The 22,479-nt window shown below is 39.6% G+C and overlaps 1 protein-coding gene and 1 long non-coding RNA gene across 3 annotated transcripts in view; one reads left to right on the top strand and one right to left on the bottom strand.

Moving 5' to 3' along the window:
- The window catches only part of gdpd5b (glycerophosphodiester phosphodiesterase domain containing 5b), a 71,858-nt gene that overhangs the window by 5,996 nt on the left and 43,383 nt on the right, over positions 1-22,479 (top strand). For both annotated transcript variants that reach the window (XR_003929227.1, XM_030067112.1), the window contains exon 2: positions 20,543-20,722. Coding sequence is in view for 1 of the 2 variants with exons in the window: in XM_030067112.1 (XP_029922972.1) it covers positions 20,606-20,722 (117 nt within the window). In the remaining variant the exon portion in view is untranslated. The remainder of the gene's footprint in view (positions 1-20,542; positions 20,723-22,479) is intronic.
- On the bottom strand, positions 18,592-19,901 carry LOC115370203 (uncharacterized). Its single transcript, XR_003929228.1, has 3 exons — positions 19,870-19,901; positions 19,327-19,514; positions 18,592-18,946 (listed from the first exon to the last, which is right to left on the bottom strand). It is a non-coding gene; the product is annotated as an uncharacterized LOC115370203 (long non-coding RNA).

Here is a 22,479-nt window from a genome sequence, read left to right as displayed (position 1 = left end):
AATTCATGGACCATTTGATACATTTTGTTGAATAGACAATTTTATGCTTGAGTAACCAGAATAGGCTCTTAATGCAGGACTCTGCCAAGCCAGGTCAATTTGGTGTGGAGGCTTAAGTCTTCCCCATTACTGAGACTTTAAAAACCAGCAAGAGGGAACATCATATCCAGATGAAATGGATGAGGCTGTAATGCTGGTCTACAAAAATCACAAAAGAACTACTTCTTATAAGGCTTGGATCCACCTACTGTTGCATAGCTCAGAGAAACCAGCCAGGCAAAGAGACTTCTGCCTAGATCACCCTGAGTATACAATATTAGGAACAGTTGTTCATTCCATGAAATAGACTAAGCAGGGGAATCAATGTCAGTGTTTCCCCTAGGATTCTGGCTTTGGCAAGGGGGGATTTTTGGGGTGCACAAACATTTTGGAGGATGGGGACAATATTAATAAGTTGCTCAATATTTTTCAGATTTGTACTCATTGACTCATCTATATTAATAGAAAATTGAACAAACTAAGGAGTCGTATTTATCAAACTTCACATTTTATTTTATTATTCGCCACTGGTGTCACGTCACTCGTAACACGACGTACGACGACAACGTCAGTTCTAAGGGATGGAAGTGCATGATTGCAGCTGCTGTTACCATGGATACATTGATTCATATCAGCCTCCTCTGTCGCTGAATTTGTCTAATCCGGCAGAGATGTTCTGTACTGCGACTTGACAGCACGATTGTTTCGAGGGTGAGATGATGGATCTTCATGCCTCCATGTTGTTAAACTGCTTCTCCTGCATGTAGAAACATATGCCTACGTTGTTACCATAGCAACCAAAGTGCAGATAGGTTGGTGAAGTATGGACCACACAAATCCGATCTGATCACTTTCACATAAGTGCTGGCAGTCTGTATTGAAGATCTGATTTGAGAAACAAATCTGATTTGCCTGCAGTCTGAACAAGGCCTAAATCACATTCACATCTGATTTTGAAATGTCAATCAAACCACATCTCCGAAAACTCAGATTGCAATCTGTGTTTGAGGTCAGTGCCCTCTAGTGGATGATGCTCTTGGCCAGACAGGCATAATATTTTGCTTCAGAAGTAGCTTAGAGGAACATACCTCCTTGCTGGTTGCAGGAAGAGTTTACCTTATCAAACATTTCTGGCTGCATGTTCTCTCCTCAGCAGCAGTGATGGAATGCCATGGTTTTTGTTATCACTTTATTTTTATCTGTCATAGAATGACATAACTGTTGCGTTTTGGTCCTTGTGCTGTACTGTCTTACTATGAGCTGTGTTTACCAGAGCACAACTAGCACACCTTTTCATTCCCCTCTTAGGCTTCTCAGCACCTCTTTCATCAGCCTTGATTTGATAAAATGTTTCACTGTCAAGAGTTGCTTATCCCATCCTTTAAGCAACCAAAAGTACATAGAGGGAACAGACTCTTCATTTCAAACCAAATTTTATAAATATCCAATACTTATCCAATACCTACTTTTGACAGTATAAACAGCAAAAAATTGTATTTTTTTTTCTTTTTTCAAATGTGATTTGTGTCATATTAACATGTAGATCTTATCTGTCACAGCCCCCATGTGACCCTTGTCCAAATGCTTATATCAGATATTTTCCTGTTTTTTTTTTTTTTTTGTTTTTTTTTGCAATGTCACTGCGATGTAATGCCAACAATGACATAAATGTCACTTTAAAGCACTGTTAGTCATGACCATCTGTTCATTACAGCAACTGCATACAACAGACTAGCCTAATGTTGCTGGTGTTTTCTGTAGTGATTGTGATCCCTTCTTCGACTACCAAGGAATTTGAGAATATGTGTAACAAACTGTAACAGGTTAAAGAAAGCCTTGAGACATTTGAGACATGGAATTTAAAAAAGGAAGGTGAGGGTCGATATTTGGAGGGCTGTCCCAATATTTTGCACACTCAGTACATTTCCCTGCTTTGACTAGGCTTCCAGCCAGGAGTGCAAGACCCACTACGCATGATTTGACACAGTGCACATCTACCTATCCTCTTTCTCCCCCTCTTTCTGTTTTGAATAAATAAATATCAAAAACCTTTTGTGCCCTACAGTATCACCGCAGAAACAGAAGATTACAAAATGTGTAACCATCCAGTTCTGTCAAGGTGTTGAATTGAGTATAGCTAAGAAAAGGAGAATTAAAACTAAGTTTTCCCCATGATGATTGTACTGAAATGGTGGCTTTTGGTTTTATAATGTGTTTCTGCCTGACCTGTGTACGAAATGTTGCAGATTTGTAGCCTGTGTACAGTGCTAGAGTCTAGGCAGGCTTCCAGGTAGCCATTTCATAGTGGCTTTTCAATTAAGGAAGGCTATAAGTCAAGATGTCACTGTGGTAGAAGTGACTATGCTTGAAAGTTCAGGCTAAAAACAGATAATGCTCATGATGTCTTTTTTTTTTTCTTCAAATTCAATTAGGTACAGTACTGTTACTAAGCATTATACTGTATTTATTTATTTATTTATTTATGTATTACTGTTGAAAGGTTTAATTGTTAATGTACTTGACTGTAAATTGTGGACTCGAGACAGTTGGAAAGGCTGTGTGGGCATCATGGCAACTGAACTATAGCTCAAGCCTTCTCTTAAATGTCCACCCCTCTGGCGTCTTCATAGCCAGGCGCTCTTCTCTGCGGGTGAAGCTCCAATACTGCTGGCATCCACTCAGTATCTCTCCAGGCATCTGAAATCACAGGCTGCTCTAAGGTTGATGTGAAGGCGTGATACAAACATACATCAAGCAGATGAAACTGTGATCATTAAAACCTACGCACCATCAGCTGCTTAATCACCACATATTGTGACAAATTAAACACTGACTACAACTGGAATGATGGTAACTGAGGGAAATGTTTCTTTTGTAATAAATGATGAAATGGCTGTTAAAAGGATACTAAACTGATATGCATGTCTTAAAAAATAATTTGCTGATTCGCACTCAAGCCAGCACTTTGTAGATGTATGTTTGAATCTCTCGATATTGTTTACACTGTTTTATCTTCTCCTGCTTCAATTGGTTGCTTAACACTGACAGTGCTATGAGATGCATTAAATGAGTCATTTTAATTGTAATTGTCTCAAAAATGCTTAAGATAGCACCAGGTTACAGTTATGAAAAAAAAAAAAAAACAGGTCCACGCAGATCTCTGTCCTTTTTGTACCTTGTTAAAATTTCTCTGAATACAGACAGTCATTCTTTTTCTGAATTAAAAACACGGACTTTTCTTATGTCTAAATCTGTAGTCACCAAAATTCAATCCAGTCACCCAAGGTTCCTAATTTGGCTTTTATTGTTCACTATGTGTCCAGATTGCTTTCTCTGGCACTAGCCCTGCAAAGTAAAACCACTCCATCTGTGCCCAACCAGCACCTTTCAGTATCAAATCAACCTCGCTCAGGAAAGAAGCCAAGGCTTTCTTCAGGAGGCAGTGCCCTACCCCACTTTTTGGAGATTATTTTCATCTCCAGATGAAAAATGAGAGAGAGATATCGTCACATACTCTCTTGACCCACTTTCACCTCTCCTAGCAGAGTACCATCATCACTGAAATGAGTGGGTGGATACCCGTCTCCTCCTCCTGGTCATTAAAAAATAAATAAATAAATAAATACACATATATATATATATATATATATATATTTATATTTCCAGTAACACAGAATGAACAAAACTACATGGCACTCCCCCTTCTTGTTTGATTTGAAAATAATGGACTCTGGTTAGAAGGGATTCATTTTTTTTCTTTATTTTTTTTCTTAGCTTGTATCAGACCCATATTTTACAATTTGATGAGCTGTCAGTTTGTGCACAGCTTCAGATTTTCTGGAAGTGCTTATTATTTTTTCCCCATTCTGTAACATATGTTGCAAATGGTAGATACAATTCTTATGCGCTTTATTATATCTGAATGAAATACTGCAAACTCCTAAACAGCATTATGTTATCAGTTTCACTTGTAAGCTAATTGTTGATTGTCTTTCCTAGCAGTCCAATCTTTTCACCAGGCCATGCAGTAGTTACTGTATAGTAAAGGGAAAAAATGACAAACTGGGGGAGAGGGAGATGCTAGTATAGAGTATAGCATGAGTGGAGTTTTGATCCGTCGCAGTTACAAAGTGTGTGGTATTAGCAGTCTTCATTCTTGGTTTTGGCTCTCAAAGGTAATTGCTGATTTTGTGGTCAACTGATTCTCAATATATTCATAACAAAGCTGCTACAAGACTGCAATGTTAAAAAAGAGTTCATTTTTCACCCAAAAAATGAACCCTTGGCTTTGATGAATGTCCTGTAGTTGGAAGATTTAGTTGCCTTGAGTTTAACACTTTTCACTCTGTTTCCTTTTTTAGCTGGCTTTCAGCTGGCACTGTTTGTCTCAAAGGGGCTGACTGTAAGACTTTCTTATTTTCCCTGACACTGCACGGGAGCTTGCCTTTCGAAGCCTTAGTTTAATATATGACTCTGATACTGTAAGCTGCTGTCGTGACTGGTGTCTTCCTGAGGCCAATGTAGTAAACAGAGGACTACTCACTCTTAAATAATGTGCTGTTACTCACACTGTCAACCTGTCCTGTCATCTCTAATGTAGTATTGAATATCTGTTGCATGGTTATTCAAGTTGGTGCCTTTTTCTTTAGATTGACTAATTTATAGCATGTGGAATACCAGTTGAGAATGGATATATTGGTATTGTGTCTTGTCACTTCACATAATGGTTGCTGCCAATTTCAGAATCAATAATCAATAAATGTGAATCATACCAAGTCCAATACTATGTACAGGATGTTGACACGTAACACCTTATGGAGGGTGTTATGCAGTATGCCTCTATCCTTGTTGAGAGACTCTGCTGCCAGAATTTGTCCTGATGAGCAAGAATGTATGAGTAATGTGTCGTTGTGCCTCAGGTCATGCATGCTTACGTAAAAACTCCCTTCATTCTGTTGATTGATTAAGAATCAAGATGTATTCCATATGGCAACCGGAAACTTTTATATTTATCATTTACCAGCCTTGTCATGCTTGAATTTACGCTGAAGCTTTTTCTTCCAATGTTGTGATTTAGGCCACTGCAATTGATTTGGTCATTCTCAAATGTGCTGACTGTGCATCTTAAGCTCTGTATGCACTACCTCCAACTGTTTCTCATCTAGCAAATGTCTGCCCATCAATCATCAAATCTGTCCCACTGCATAAGGCATGATTGCCTTTGATTATCATTGTACCTTTTTTGTATTTAGGGCTTGAAGTTAGGATGCAGACATTTAGTGGTGCTGCAGTTTCCTACAACATCTGAGGGGGGAAAAGGGGGCTTACACAGAAGTCCATTATACATAAGAGAGGGGGTGTGCAATATTGACAAAAACAATTTCTCAATATTTGGGATTTTGCCGACAACGATATGTGACAAAATTTTGCATCCCTCAAAAATCTGTTTAAAAAAAAAAAAAAAAAGTAGCCTATACTATTATACTATTAAATAATAGTGTATTAAATGCAGCTAATTATATTGCCCAATCCGATGTCAAGGTGGAATATGAAACCCTCTGCAGTTTATGCTCCAGAGTTTGGCGACAAGAATCAGACAGAGCTGTATGACTGAAATATTTCAGGCCAGGCAGGATGTCCAAGCTTTGCTGAGTGTGATTTTGTTTTGCCGGTACCTTAGTTGGTTGGTCGTGGTTGACTGCTGGCTCCTCAAGCTTTTCATATTCTTCATATTCTGTGCTGTGGTTAATTCACAGATGATGAAACAAGTTAGTTGTGTCTTTTCCGAGGCTTGTGGTGTTTGCGTTTTGTCTCCTGGTGCTATTTGTTCACTCATTTTTAACTTCAGCCGTGCAGGCAGTTATGCTAGCTCAGCTTGTTGTGATGCGTGAGCACTGCATGTGTTGTCAGTGTGCATGTGTAGTAGTCTGTCCCACCTGGTTTGATTGTATGCAGTGAATATGTGCAGACTCTGAGGGCATGTTTTTTTTTTTTTGATTTTGTGCAAAATGAGTTCTATATTTGAGTTTGTCATTTTGCACATCATTAAAACAACAATAGACAATATATATCACACCCCCCTATTAGCAGTGAATTTTTTTAAGTCATTTGTATATGCTAGTTTAATCATTTTTCAGCTAATAGAATCCAAATAAACAAATTACAGTTTAATTCAAAAAGTCCATGGTGAGTACAACCTAATGCAAATGAGGACCAGTTTAGTCAGATCTCTTCCAGGTATTTGAATTGTGACCAGTAGACTAATCACCAAAATTCATGCAAAGCCATTGAGAATCATTTTTATGCCTTCAACCTATCCAACATCAGTACCAAATTTTTGTTGGTGGGATGCATTTAATGATGTGCTGTCCGCTTAATAACTTGGTTTTAACCCACATGTGGTCCTTTGACCTTCATCAGCATGCCTCCCATCATCTTTAAATACCCAGAAGTAACCTGCTAATGAGCGTATGTAGATGTATCATCACCTTGGATGGTCCTGGATGAAAATCTTTGAGGCATAATCATTTTTTCCTGCTTGGTCACTTCTCTTAACCAGTGACTGTAAGGTCTTAACAGCTTAGGGAAGCTCCTGTTTCATCCGTGTATCGAATCTCCTCTGTTTCTTGTACAAGTGTGATTGCTGTCACCGACTGGTGTAGCTGACTTGGCAACTTGAGTGTTTTGTGTTGCAGGGACTTAGTCAGGTTGAACAAGCGCCATGGGGCTTTGTACACAACGCTGCAGGCTGGAGTGTGCCTGGGTTGACATACACTGCGTGTTTGTGAAGTATGTTTTTGTTGCTCAGAAAAACACAGCAGTTTTTCTTTCTCGAATTACACTGAATGGTCATTATGGATGTGATTGGAAATATACACTTTTGTTGTTTAGGTGTGCAGATGCCAGTATTAGCCTAGCATTAACACACAGAAGGCACAACACTACATTTGCAGATTACACACATTACCTTCAGGCTACCAAAAGTGTGATGTTCATCTGAATTACAGCTCAGTCATTCCTTTTAGAAATTACATGAAAGTGAGGAACCATCACTAAATTCAAATTTGCATTCTCATGATTCTCATGATTTCCAAATGACAGTAATCACAGCATTGTCTTCAAATTCTCTGCCTACTCCACTTCCATTTCACCTTGCTTCAGCACTGGTGTTTGTTTATACCTTTATTTAGCTGGTGAAATATTTTGCTGAGCATGCATACCATTTTACAGCAATGCTGTGCATCACATTCGTACGAAAACATATTCACAGCTGGGAGCTGCCAAATAAAGCTAAGTCTGGTTTCTCAGTGTTGGCCAGTGAGCAGCTCCACTGGTGCATTGGGGGGGGGTTAAGTGCGGTGCTCATTGGCAGTTTAAGGGAAATTTATTTTCATCATGCAGCTTGATAGAAACAAATGAAACTGGTGTTTTTTTAGTACCTCATGTCTTTTGGGTGTGGATGTGGTAACTGACAAGGTGGTCACAAGCCCAAATTTCATATCGGTCAGTTGTCATGTATAGTACTTGCTTCATGATTGCCTTCTGCAGTCTTTTGTCTATCATGAAGTTGACACTCATATTCCTGTGTATCAATGTGTCTTTTACCTTCACTTTAAGACATGTAGCTGACACTAGTGAGGGGCGATATGGACTAAAAATTTTATCACGATAATTTCTGGCATTTATTGCGATAACGATAAAAGTGACGATAAAAAATATAAAACAATTCAACTCCATCTTTTTGACTACAAATCTATCACCGCATTCAGTCTTGAGAACCCCACAAATACTGCTCAAAAATAATACTTACTGTAGTCAAATACACTCCTTTGTAATCACCGCTTTTTTGCAAACTTTGCATATGACAGATGTTGCTCCACGTCAGACTTACTGTAGCCAAACCAGTTCCAGATAATCGAGCTGAGGGCTGTACTACGAAGGAGGCTCAACATACCCAGGCTTTGTGTTCACTATCAGGCTCAACAAAACCTAAAGCTCCAGTCAAAGTTAAGTGGTATCACGACGGTGGTTACCATCAAGGTTTGTTAAGTCCAGCTGTCAGCTTTGTGCTCTGTGCGCGTTCACAGAAAAGGGGGCGTTTTGGCGTCATATGATTCTACTTCCGCGAAAAATGGACCATTCACGGGCTGCATATTTCACGCAAGAGGAGCAGTTTGTCCCCATGGAAAGCTCTGAAAATTTTAAAAATAAAATTAACGCTAAGAGCAACACTGTGGCCGCACATAAGGCGAGAGAGGAGTGCTGGCAGAAAATTGCTGACCTAGTGAATGTGTAAGTCAACACTGACTCATTATATTCTATATATTCATTCAGTATTATGAATTTTAGTTTAGAAATATGTAACTTCAGTAGCTTTATGGGAGTGCTATCAAGGAATTGTAGGTAAAGCCTGAGGTTAAGTCAGGTGACTGAAGGTGTGTGTGGGTGAGCCTAGCAGTGTCGGTTGGTTACCATGACAATTTTGACCTCTATTTACGCTGCTTAGAGCTACTTGTGAGTAGTTTCAGATAGTTGTTCGTTACATTTGAATAGAATTATGGAGCCATTTCTGTTGATGTTTGTTCCTTAATTGTTAAATCTTTTTTTCTAAATAGGAATAAGTGGCGTTTGGAGTGCGTTTGAATCACCACGGGCTGCTCCCGTCCAATCATCACCTTCGGATGCCGTGACAGTCACCGTTATTAGCCTACATAAGGTGTTTCCTTTAAAAAAGTAGGCTACTATAACAAAGTCTGTGATACAACGGAATATTTATAACAAACGTGAAGGCTACCTGCATTGTGCAGATATACTATTAGCGCCACGCACACCGTTTGTCCTATTGCGCACAACTTCTATCCGTGGCATTCCTGACACTTGGCTCAACAAGTGAGCAAATGTAGCGTATTCCCTCAGATGAAAATCTGTACCGCTCATGGAGAATATCGTCAGGGACCCGCACGATCCCTAAATACTCTTTGTCTCCGTAATGAGCCACGGACAGTCCTGGCTCCCAGCTCCACCGGATCATCAGTGAACGGTGACGCCATCTCCGAAAGAGTTAAATGGTGAGATAGCGCCGCTTTTATATCCGGGCGGGGTTAAACTTAGCTCATAACCTGGTCGGGAACAGGTTATGAGTTAAGCATAAGTTACCATGGTGATCTAGCCGGGTTAAAAGAGAGCCACCTTCGTGATACAGGAAAGCCTGGCTTTAGACTCAACATACCTCGTTAACCCACTAAACCTGCTTCATAGTACACCCCTCTGGAGCCTCGTTTAGCAACGAGCTCTTCGCTATCAGCCCCGCCTTCCGCCATGCTTGTTATTGTGCTACACGTGTGAGCTGCCGGCTGCCAGCGGCGAGTGCGTTGCGCACGTAATTACGTCATCAACAGGAGTTTATCGTTATTATCGCGAGATGACATATTCTTACCGTGGGGGAATTTTTTGACGATATATCGCAAACGATAACATATCGCCCATCCCTACATAAATACCTGACCACAACTCACTAATTGCAACTACTGGACAAAAATAAATCGGTTATCAGCTAAAAGTAATATTTTCATTGACACCAACATATATTTGATATTATATAATGAAAATTGTAACAGGCTTCAAGGGACCAAGACTCATGAAATCCCTGTAGCATATATTGTAGATTTATTTTACTATTTAAGTGAACTGACGAAAGCTTAGTAATGTAAGAAGGATAGGCAAAATAAGCTAAGGTTTCAGCCTATACCTTTTTGGTCAGTGTCTATTGTGTCTGTTTGTATATATGTATATATATGTATTTGTTTTGGTTTTCCACTGAAAGGAAATGAAATATTATTTACTGTTTAAAAACATGTGCACAAGATATTGTCTATTCATATGTGTATTTGATTTTTGCAACTTGAAAATGACCGAAATAAAACATTCACTATCACTATCACTTGTAGATGATATAAATATTCAAGTAGGCATTTTTTTTCTCTTCTGTGAGGAGGAGCATAGTGTGCTTTCAAGTGTGGGAAGATCTCTGCATATTCAGCAGTCCAGACTTTTGGCCTTTTCACTGAGTCGACACTGTATAAAGACATCCTAATGTTTAGTTTGACCCCAGTTTCGCACAGAAATATTTAGTTATCTTAAATCTTAAACACACATTTTAAAACGTTTTTTTTCTTGTATACACCTTTCCCTCTGGAATGATGTAAATTTAATAAATGGAATCAATAAGCCATGGTTTTCACCTCTGTTCACCCTTGTCTAGTGTAACGAGCAGGTGTTCATAATATTTTGTACATAAAGTGTGTACACACACACCCCTTTGCAGTCTAAATCTGGCCAGTTGGAGCATGTCTCCAGATTTCAGGTTTTCCAGGAACTCACCAGGCTTTGGCTCATGGTGAGAGGAATTAAAACAGGCAGGGTGAAGAGCTTTGTCAGCGTTTTGTGTGTGTGTGTGTGTGTGTGTGTGTGTGTGTGTGTGTGTGTGTGTGTGTGTGTGTGTCTTACACTGTATAGGTGTGAAAGTACATGTGTGTATAAGCATGTGTGCATGCATGTCTGTGTCTTTACCTATATAATCTGCATATTTACATAGTGAATAACATATGGTCTACTCTCACCCATCTGGATTGAACCTATAGTCAATACATAAAAGCTTTTCACTTTCTGTTCAAACACCCAGTTTTAGGCATAGCCTTTGTCCTTATCAGAAGCAGCAACTTTCGTTTATTTGGAATAAGTAGGAGAACAACTGGGAAATAAGCACTAGAAGCAATAGGCGCAATGGCTGCACAGGAAAAGAAAAGAGCAGCATCTACAGAAATTATATCGACAGATAATACAAGGACAAAAAACATCACAACACTCCACAGTCATTTAATTGCCCAAAACAAAACAAAAGGTTGTTACTTGAAGTATGTTGCAAAAACAATATATCTGACAATATAGCACCACGAATATGAAAGTGGACTGAGCACATTATTTAATCAAAACAAGTTTATTTTAAATGAGGCCCAGTGTCTTAACTCTGAGAGCACTTCAGTGAGCTGTCAGGACTGAGCCAGCTTTACCAGCACTGATGTAATGACTGTCCCACTGCACGTTATAATGGGCTCTATCACCCATGTGTCACTAACTCAATTCCCTCACAGGCATCTTTGATGCTGGAGGGCCAGGCCAGATCTCCATGGTGCTTTGCTGATCTAGTATCTATGGCACTTCTTAGTAAGAGACCCAGATCATTCACTCATGAAATCAGGATCAAGAAAAAATCTTTTTCAGCGGGGGATAACTAGATTCCTTACTCTAATAAGGACTTTTGGGTAGATATTGACATGTTGTATTTCATAAAAGTGCGTGCATGCCCAAATTTCTGTCCTTGCTGACCAGGGTCTCGTAAATTAGCCTACTTTCAGTGTGTCCAGACTGTTCATGTCTAATTTAGCTTTTGTTCCTGAAAAATTGCTGTTTTAAGTGTTGTTTTTCTTCTTTTTTCTTTCTTTTTTTTTTTTGTATTTCGTCTGTTTGGTGGCCATCAGTCACCACAGGCGTCCACTGGTTGGCTTCTCCCTCAGTTCACTGGTTCGAAGAAGACACTCTTAAGCACTGGGGAAACTGCTGAAGCATTTCCTCCCCTGCAGACTGTTTTTCCTCCCTGTCTCTTTGATTTCAGGAAATGAGGCAGCAGAAAAGGAGATGGCATACATGTGTAAAGCATGACATCTTCTTTGTTGGTTCACTCAAGTTCAGCAGGCCCTTTGCTATTTTCACTGTGAACAAAATTTCTGACCACCTGCTCCTCCTACTAAAAAAGATAGACTGTAAATCCAGGGGAAGGCTTTGATCGGTTATTTATTCCTTTCATTAAATCCACTTCTGTCTTGAGGGGGCAATGAAGATGAAGGGCCAGTGGCAGGGGAAAGAGGGATGCTTAACTAGACTTGAGGCGGAGCAGATATTGATTATGCAATAGCATGTGCAAATCAGTGTTCGAGAGGTGATCCTCTTATTTTGTGCAAAGTCCATCAGCTTTTGTCGGCTGGTTGTTGTGACTCCTTATCGTGGTCAGAGGTGTCACATTCATGTTGGCCAAACATGACGGTGGAACCTCAGAGCCATGGGACAACATAGTTCAAGACTGTCCTTGTTTATTTTACTTATCATCATAGCATACAGCAACTCTTCTCCCACTGTGAGTAAATGCATTTCTCTTCACCAGTGTTACTCTGTTATGCTCTATTGCCTTCTCCTCACTCCGTCTACTGTTTGTTGGTTTGACAAGATTAAAATGGAAACATGACTGTCGGTTTTTATTTAATTTGCCAAGTCATTGCTGTTTATCCAAGTTTTAATTATCTCCAATGTGTCATGTTTACGTGATGAGATTTGCTTAGGACATCCTGCTGAGGAAGGAATTAATTGCTGTGCTGTCCCTCTGTTTTTGTGAGTGGTGGAGGGTTAGGGACAGTTACCTTGTGTCCATGGGCCTTAAAAAATCCTTCCTAAAAATCCCACAAGTTTTTAAAAATGAATGTGTTGTCTTAAAAGTACTGTTCTTTTTTCTTTTCTTTTCTTTTTCTTCTTCTTTTTTATATAGGCCTAGAACCTTATTTAATCAGTATTCTCAGCTCTCTCTGTCCTAGAATCAACATTTCACATCTTAATCTGGATATCTGATGGTTTGATATAGGCTAGCAGCATTTTGAAAATGATTTCACTAGAATTGACTTGACAGGCTCATGAGTACAAATGAAGTTGTATGATGTGTAATTTACAAACAGTGCCATATGTTATCTTAGAATATGCCAATAGTGTGTCCTTGAATTCCTCTGCACAAGATGAAAGCCATAGGAAAGGCCTTGAGTCTGATATTCAAGTGAGTGTGAGAGCCGCTATCAACAACTGATTTGCGAAATTGATGAGCCTGGCACATCAAGTTAACAAATCTGTTATGATATTTGATATCATAATATTCCAGATCAAATAGTTGGTATTAAAGGCCTGTTTGATATTCAACTCAGGTAGGGTAGCACTGATATGTGGGATGTTTTTGACTTTGAACTTGTAAGTATCTGTTACACAGGCATGAATGGAATAGCTTTTGAGACATGAACGGGTTGAAACATAAACCACACAAGACACTTTGCTGTAACAACAAGGAGATACTGTGGTGGATACAGGTTTGAACACTGTAATTTGTCAACAAGTGGTAACTTGACAGTACAGAAAGAGGTTGTAACCTTGCCTTGATGAATGTGCGAATACGTTTTCATTGTTTTTCTCTCCTCATTGAAGGTTTGCATGCCCAAACACATATCCATATTTAGTCTTACCTATCAAGTTAGGAATTGTTAATCACACTTTATGTCACCTGACCTTTGCTCAGTAATTATTATGCAAGTTACTGCAAACACACACCATGGACACAAGTTTGCACTTTTTTTTTTTTTCACTTGAACTGTTGTTATTTCCAAATATAGCTGTACAACATAAGCATATTAACATAACATAAACATGTTCCCATGTTTTAAGGTACTGCACATTTATCAGTACCAGTGTGATAGTCCAGTTTTTAGTTGCCCAGGAAAAAAATTGCATGAGCATACTTTTTTTTTTTTTTTTTTATCTTTGCATACCAGTTAGGATGGTTGGCTGTGGAGTAGGCAAAAAGCTGGGAACTACTGAATTATGCAACATATCTAGTTCACACTGGATCTTAATATTTAAAAATTTTCTCTTCCTGGATACCTAATTTGTGTATTAACTATTAACTATTAGTCTACAATTTTGCTAAACAATAGCTTGGGTTTCTGCAGTGGGGCTTTGTTCTGTCAGTCACTGTGAAAAAGTAGTTGTGCCTTTTTTTCCCCTCCAAATTGTCTCAGATTAGCTCTTCAGAGGCGTGTTTTTCTCAGGACCAAAGCCCTGTGCTTACATAGCTGTGACTTGTATCCACCCCACAAACATGATTTATTCAGGGAAAAAATCAGTTGAGCAAAAATGTTATGCTGGCAGTAAAGCAGTGCCTGATGCTTGTCTAAATCCATCAGTCTGCCATGTAGCAACTAAGTCATGTGTGCTGCTTGCCAGCTTGATGTTAGGCTCTACAGCAGTAGACTGCATGTTAGTAAGATAAGGTGTCAGAGAGTGCTGTGCTCCTGTATCACTCAGTGGGTAAAGCACAGCGCTATTCCTCACTGAATGGTAGCTGTTTTGTGGCCTTAAATGGGAGTAACATTTTAAGAATTTGCCTTGTTATTCTTATGGACTTCAGCTGTCCAAAAGTTGGTGACATCACAAATTTGAGTCTGTTCCGACTTTAAGGGAATGACGTTTATGTTCACAAATATTTAGTGGACTGTTGTAGACCATGGGAAGAAAATATAAAAACTTCTGTGTTGAGTCATTCTTGGTTTCTCTCTCATCTACCATTTAAAAGTCAGTCAACAGTTTAATTTTTCAGTTAATTTATCAGTCTTATAATCCACTGTCTCATTGTTGTGTTGTACTTTTAATATAAAGGAAAAAAATAACGAATTATTTCATCATCTATAATAAGCAATACAAATTAATTCCTAAACAATAGCAGCAGTGTTACGGCTCACCTAAATATTAAGTATGACATAATAATAAATCAACAATTTTAAGTGTTCACAAGTGTGGAAGGACACAAATACGAGAATACATTGTATCATATCATCATATCATATCATATCATATTAATTTTGAATTTTGCTATTTTGTGTTCTTTTTGACATTTTTTTTTTTATTAACATTTTATGATCATAACAACAAATACATAGACCACAATAGTACAATACACACAAAACAAAATAATCAAATACAGGAAGACAAGACCAAAGGCAAGACCAGAAATAATAAAGGGGGTAGGGGGTTGGTACAAAATATTACTGCAGAAAATTCAAAAAATCTGTTTAAGCTTTCTCAAGACAAGATCTAATAAATTAATAATTAATTAAATTATGGACATGGTTTAACCTCTATTTTAAGAAGACACGATAAATTTTTGTAACATCTGACCAAAACTGTTTTACAAGAGGGCAGTACCACAGCAGGTGCAATGTACCCTCTGCTCTACAACCATGCCAGCACAATTTAGATAAGTTATGGTCTATTTTATTTAATGTGCACGGTGTAATATATACTCTGTATATTATTTTTACTTGCATAATTTTATATCTGACGCATTTGGATATTTTAGTGCTATTTTTAAGGGTAGCGTCCCACTGTGTATTTGTTATAGGTATACCCATCTCACCTTCCCACTGTAGCTTAGTTTGAAAGTTGCTGTCAGGGGCTGCAGAAGACATGGTCTTATATATTGCTGAGACTGCACCCCTCCTGGCAGCAATTCTCGTTAGTTTGTCTTCTAAATCTGTCTTACTTCCTATGTCTATGCCTTTAGAAAGCATTGATTTCATGGTAGATTGTATTTGCAGATAAGGGATAGGATAAAAATTCCGAGTCTTTTAGACCAAACTGTGTTTTCAGTTCACTTGAAAGGAACCACATTTCCATTTTTAAACACTTGCCCCACACTTTTTATATTGCACTGCTGCCACAGATTATTTTTAAGAGTTTTTCCCCCTGCGGTAAAGGGTTGCTCCATAATGGACATAATGGTAAAGACGTTCCACTAAAGGTCAGACGTTTCTGTAACAGTTTTATTATCTCACATGAAAATTGCAGCAGCGGATTGTTCATTTTGGGAATGGCTTTCGGATTGTACCATAAAACTTCTTTTTGACAAGTTGTTTCTGTTGAAATGACAGTACAGTATGACAGTACAGTCTCTCCCGAGATTTGCTCAGCACATAGGGTAGCCTGTAGTCTAGAAGAGGAGAGATACACCCGTCAGAGATCTGCACTGTACTGAGTGTACTCCACTAGGTTTTAATGTATTTAAAAACCCACCCAATTCATTGTCAAGAACGCCTGTGGTCCTGCTGGGGTGGGCTAATTTCAAGATACCCTGGGGTCTGTCCTGCCCTCTCTGAGCTGTTTCACTAATAACAGGATACGTGGCCTTGCAACAGATGTTAATGAGCAGCTGCCCAGAGCCTGAGACACCCTGATTGCGGATGAAGAGTGTAATTAACATGCAAAATGGCTCTGAAACAGCAGAGCACTTCCTTAGCTGCATGCTAGCTGTACTTCATAAGCTGAGAGACAGGAAGAAGGCCATGTCCACTGAAAACAGTGGATCTCCATGGAACCTACAAGTGTGTGTGCGCACACGACATACACCTCTGTGTTTTTTTTATATACACTAGCAATGCATCTTTGACTACTTTGTACTATAAGTTGCACTCTTAGTCATGATTGTTTGAATGTTTGGGTAAACTTTGACCCTCACCTGGGGTTAATCTCACTATAATCTCCAGAAGGTGTTATTCTGGAGAGGATATCGCGTCTGTCTGTGTGTGTATTGTTTGTGTATCTGTCTGCAGCTAATCTTGCATGCTGCTGGGCCTATCAGATTAACATTTTTTCTGCGCAATTATGACTGTTTGATCAAGGACCTCCTGTGGTTGCAGCTATTCAAAACCTTTGAAAAACCTGTTTTAAGTTTGCCCACTGGAGATGGGGAGATACGCCTGGTGGAGATCTGCGCTCTACACTCTTGTAGTTTATGCAGTTATTTACGCTCTGATAACATCAAGGCGCCCTTTCAACTCCAGACCAAGTTGAGTGTCTTGCAGCTGCAGTTCCAGCACAATAGGCTCCCTCATGTCCTTTGAGATTGAGGTACAATTATCATAACAGTCAGCAGGGCTGTAATGTCATTATTGTTATTATTGCTGATTACAGTGGCTCAGTGCTGAATCAACAGCACCTTGCTGGGAGTTATTTAACTGTCATTACTCACGCCCAACAAAGTCTAAGCTTGCACTTTCTACCATGGTCAGTACCACAACATTAGACTGGCTCCGACCAGGTGCCTTCTAGCCACCTGCCAGTCGGTCGTGTCTGGGGCAGATCGAGGACATGCTGGTGGCACTTCATCTCCCAGCTGGCCTGGGAGCACTGGGAAGAGGAGTGGAAAGACATTCCTGGGAAATATTATGTCTAGGTTGCACTGCTTGATCATCCTGCAAGATGAGCATTATGAATACAATAAGTTAACTCAGATCATATGAAAATATGTCTAAAAATGTTTGAATGCAATGTTTTTTTAAAGATGACACTAAATTATGACTGCCTAAGGTGCTCAGTCAAAGCTAGACATAGGAGCGACACTTGATTAGGTTCACTAGACCACATAATTAGTAATGCTTTGCTTGTGTGTTCCTCAGCCACTTTGACAATCACATCTATATATTCAACACAGCATGAATTGCTTTTGTACTTTAAATTGCTCTGAATGAAGATTTTTGCAGAACACCACCTTATTACCGAGTCGTGACACCCCCTCCTCAACAGGCTGCCTGTTCCCTTCCTGTTGCTGCGGACTCAGGCTGTTGGGGCAGGTGTTAATCAAAACAAACCAATCACATCTTGAGCTCTTCAGAGCTGGCCTGTGATTGGCCTGGCCTGTCTCTCTGACTTAAAAAAATAAAAGCTCAGACTGGTGAGGCCAGCTGGACCACAGACATACAGAGGTAGACTGGACGCCTTCCGGTGGAATCCCAGTAGACTGACGTCCGACGGCGGCGCCATCTTGAAGCGGTCTACCTCCCGCGATTCACTGTGCATTACCAGTACAAGCTTTCGGAAATAAATAGCTATTCCCCTTGAATATTTTGAAGTTGTAGTGGTGTAGTTGTTATCACACAAGACTTATTATCTATAGACCCGGGCTGAATTCTCGCTAGAAGCGTGTTTTTTCCCCTCAGATGCCCATCAGAAAGCATACTTTATCATTAGACATGGCGAAATTTAAGATGCCTGTCAGTCCATTTGTTATCAATTTCGATTTCTCATGGCCATATATTAAGATTAGGCCTATGTAAGAAATATATTTTGTCAGTAGAATAAGGACACTATCAATTTTCAAGGTAAATATATGCACGATAGGCATACTAGTCTAAATAGTGTAATGTTGATGATTATCTAAAATGTGAAAATATTGCTGATTATCTAAAATGTGAAAACATGCATGTATAGTTCTTTGTCAGAGGGCCTCATTTGATCATTTTCTTTGATATAATCAAATTATCAAGGTAAATATATACACATTAATGTGATAATCTAAATAGTGTAATATTGATGATTATGTAACATGTGAAAAAATGGTTCTTCGTCTGAGGTTCTCCTGTAGTTATTGTACCTATGAACACTCTGCCAGACCACCAAGGATCACACGCACATTATTAGTCAAATGATGGCTCAGCAGAAAGTCAAGCATTAACATTAGACCCAAAATATACATTAAACAGTCTATGCTGTGGGAACGGCTTGAGGGAATTTGTTTAAAATGCACACTGAGTACAGGGTTTTCCCTAGCTTTTTGGGGGGCTCAGGTGGTCCCTGGTCCTTAAAAGTAATTAAAATGCCCTTAAAAGCCTTAAGATGTTAATTTGGCTTAGGTGGTGGGTGAAGACTCTTAGGTAGACCCCCTGTGTCAAATACATGCTGGGAAAAACCTGCAGTATATGCCTACATACATGTCATTTTAATTACAGCACAAAACAGACACTGACAACTATGGTCGAAACACTTCAGCCTTTATGAACATTTTTGTACAAAACAAACAAACATACAGTTCTTCATTAATCAAGTTTTTCTCCCTCAGCTCTTGGAGGACATCCTTCATATGACTCTTTGCCCTCAGTTCACGCTTCCTTGCATTACTCTTCTCCCGCTCCAGTGTGATCACATTGTCCGTAGCCTGAATCAGTCTCTTCTTTAGAGCAACTGGACAGCTGGGCAGTGCAAAGGTGTGGTCCTAGCAGAAGGGATGAATAGGTTATGGCTGGCCGTCATTCTTAATCTCATCTATGCATCCAACTGCCAGCACCATGAGTATGAGAATGTTTGTGGCAGGGACACATATTCTAGCATGTTTCCATGAAGGCAGTGTGCATGTGTGCAGTGTGGGTGTGTACATGTCTAAAATGAGAGTCAGAAAGCAAGTGAGATAGGATTTCAATTGATCAAGGCCATGATGCTTACAGCTGATTAGGACATATATCAAGTACAGATACTCACAACAGGCTAAGGCAGGTTGAAATTGCCAATGTGAATGAAGCCAAATAGGCCCTTGTGTTTACATTATAGTCATAAGCATATTTGATATACAGAATACAAAAAGCCTAAATGACACACCTGCTGTTTGGAGATGAGCTGGGAAGTTGAAAACGGATGGTATGACATCAGATCGAAGCCCGACAGTCCTGTCGAAATCCTCTGGCTTGAAGTGTTAGCAACAGAGCACAGACTCATCCGTGGCTCTAAAATCTTTTCTTTTGAGGGCGACCTCCCATTTCTTCCTAAGGTTCTGCTCTTTGGGAAACCTTCAGGGAGTGGGAAAAGTAACGTTAGCAAGAAAATTAGCTAGCTAACAGTTAACCATAACCTGTTGGCTAGCACCACACAAACCAACCCAAACCAATAGCTAATTATTGCCTGTTTTCCTACGCTTGTAGCACACGTAAAGTCAGACACGTAGCTCATTTGAGTGCCTAGTTCTACTGATTATCTTTTAAAACAGACTTGATTCAGCCTTAATTAGTTAGATTGTTGGCAAGCGAGCGAACACAACACAATCAGCCTACGGAGGAGACTCCAGTCACTTCAGGGCTAATAGTAACGTTATAGATGTCTATGGGTAAGTTATAATGACCAAATTAAACTAAACATGTGTCTTACCTGTGAAAGGTAATTCCCTGTTGTCTGGATTGTCCAGTACGTCGGTTTCTACAATCGTAGGCTGCACAATGTTGAGGCATTTTCCATCTACAATGCTGTGGTCCCACTCTGTGCATTTGGGCAGTCGACCGCTTCAAGATGGCCGCCAACTCTGCCGTGGAAAAAGGGGGAGGGGCCAATCTAGCCTCTTTCTATGTCTATGAGCCGGACCGGACCGGCCTGACAGCTGATTGGCCTGGCCAGCGACCTGTCTAAAAAAGAAAAGAAAAAAAGAAGAAGAAGAAGAAGACAGGCAGGCCACCAGGCCAGTAACATGCCGGCACTTAGGGTATTCTCCCAGTTCTCCCTATGTCCAGTCCTGGCCTGTTAGGGACTCAGTTGTAATTGGAAACAAAAACTGGGGAAACGACTTTTTAATTTGAGGCTGGGCTCAGTATCAAAGACAGGTGCTTTCAAGCCAGTGTGTGTTTTCTATCATGCTGCCAGACATGGTACATCATTCCGTTCACAATAATCTGTGAAATAGTGATACTAAATATAATTCATAATGATAAGCATAAAGAGTTGTGCCACTTAGCTACAGTAACTGTATCTTCCATGTGGCTTGTACGGATCTCTAGGCCTCCCTGAATGGTTTGTTGACATTAACGCTATAGTTTTGATTCCCTTTCAGGACCCTTTGCTGGCAGTGGGATGTTAGAGCTCTGGAAGCAGGACCAGGACTGACTGAAGGAGCATGGTGAAGCACCAACCCCTGCAGGTCTATGAGCGTCAGCTTTGTTTGTCATGTATCACTGGGATCTACGGTTGCCGCTGGAAACGCTACCAACGTTCCCATGATGACACCACCAAGGTGAGAAAGGGTGGAAAACCCTTTTGTTGGTGAACCAGAGCAATCACCGTCACTTTAAGGCTTTGTGACAGATGTGCAACCATATATTATCCCTGTGCTGTGTGTCAGCAGTGATATATTATACATATTGACAGACATGTGAGGCAACAGGAGTTCACATATAGTTACAGACAGACTGATGGACACTAAACTACACATATCACTGTACATGTGTGAAGTCAGTAATCTTTCAGTACACCAAAGAATGTTCCCATCTGAATTATATGTATTTCATGCTGGTTATGCATGTTGAAATGGTTGTAGGTAATTTCTGAGGAACTGTAACAACTTGGTATGGTGTTGTGTTTTTGAAGCTATTGAAGTGAATATTGAAATCATTATTTTGCAAACTAGTATAACCTTCAGTTACCTGCATTACTTATCAGCACTGTTTGGTAAGGCAGTAGGGTCTACCCTGGTGACTGCCTTGGCTGTCACTTTTTACTTTATATGATAATTAAAAAGTACCCCCACACACACACTGTGTGTGTGGGTGTGGGTGTCAGTGTGTGCTTGTATGCATGCTTGCTCCCAACACACTAGCAGAGAATGTGACCTCCAAATGCAGAAAAACATCATGTCTTATTCTCTGTGTAATTATTCAGTCAAGGTCACTTTCCCATGATAACAACTCCAGAATTCTTTATTGTATGTGTTCATTATCACATCCCTGGTTTGATGGCCTGTTTTGTAGTTACATCAGCATGTACTCATGACCTACCACTCTCAGTTTTTGACAAAATAGGATGTGTAGTCTTCAGTGCAAGCTTAAAACTAAAGTCATTGCTGTAGCTCCTTCACCACTGTGACTGTGGTTCTCTTCAAGCTACAGAAAAACAAGATGGCTGTGTTGAAAGTGCAAATTTGCTACTAATCAAATAAGCATAGCCATTGCATTTTTTTCCCCCAATTTGTGTCTGGCATGCATAGCAGTGCTCCTTCAAACTCTGTTCATACAGCAGATACCCTTCACTGATGTCTGTCCCTCAACATTGATTTATAAAGAACAATTATCTCTCAGCGAAAATATCCTCACTGACTTACCCCTTATCCAATAACCTTGAGCTCTTTGCATAGAGGTGAAATGGGCATTATTACAGTACTCCGTTGTTTCCCGTTGTCTGTCAGTGCTGTCAGCTCCCAAGTGCCCCAGATATTAGATTTTTTATTAGTTTAATCAAATTTTCTACTGAATCCTACTCATCAAAAGCTTCATTTATCTAATTGGGTTTTATGTAATAGCACAGGTCCGACAATGATTTAGTGTAGAGAAAATGCTGCATCTCAGTGTTGATTTGAGGCCAGTGGCATGACAGCTCAGTCATTAGACTTACTTTACATAAAGTATTGTCCATCCATTTAAAGAAAAAAAAAAAAGAAGGTTTCTTCAGGATTTTTAACCTGTATATCACTTCACGTGATAGCATGGATGAAATCTTGTTTCTGACTGAGTGACTGGAGAGTCTGTGTTCAAACCATGCAATGTGCGCAAATGGCTCGGTTTTAATCACTGTTATGAATGCATACACTGTTGCTATAGTTACATCACTATACTCCCTTGTAAGCTGGTGTCTGTCACTGCTGTCAGCTCCCAAGTGCTGCAGACAATAGATTTTTTTATTAGTTACATCAAATTTTGTGTTGAATCTTACTCAAAACTTTATGGCCATATTCGTAATTAAATGTGAAGTGAACTAACCTACATTAGCAATTAGCTG

Source organism: Myripristis murdjan, chromosome 13 (assembly GCF_902150065.1).
Source record: "Myripristis murdjan chromosome 13, fMyrMur1.1, whole genome shotgun sequence".
Taxonomy (NCBI): domain Eukaryota; kingdom Metazoa; phylum Chordata; class Actinopteri; order Holocentriformes; family Holocentridae; genus Myripristis; species Myripristis murdjan.
The sequence above is the reverse complement of the archived record's forward strand: the minus strand, read 5'-3'. Positions and strand labels throughout refer to the sequence as shown.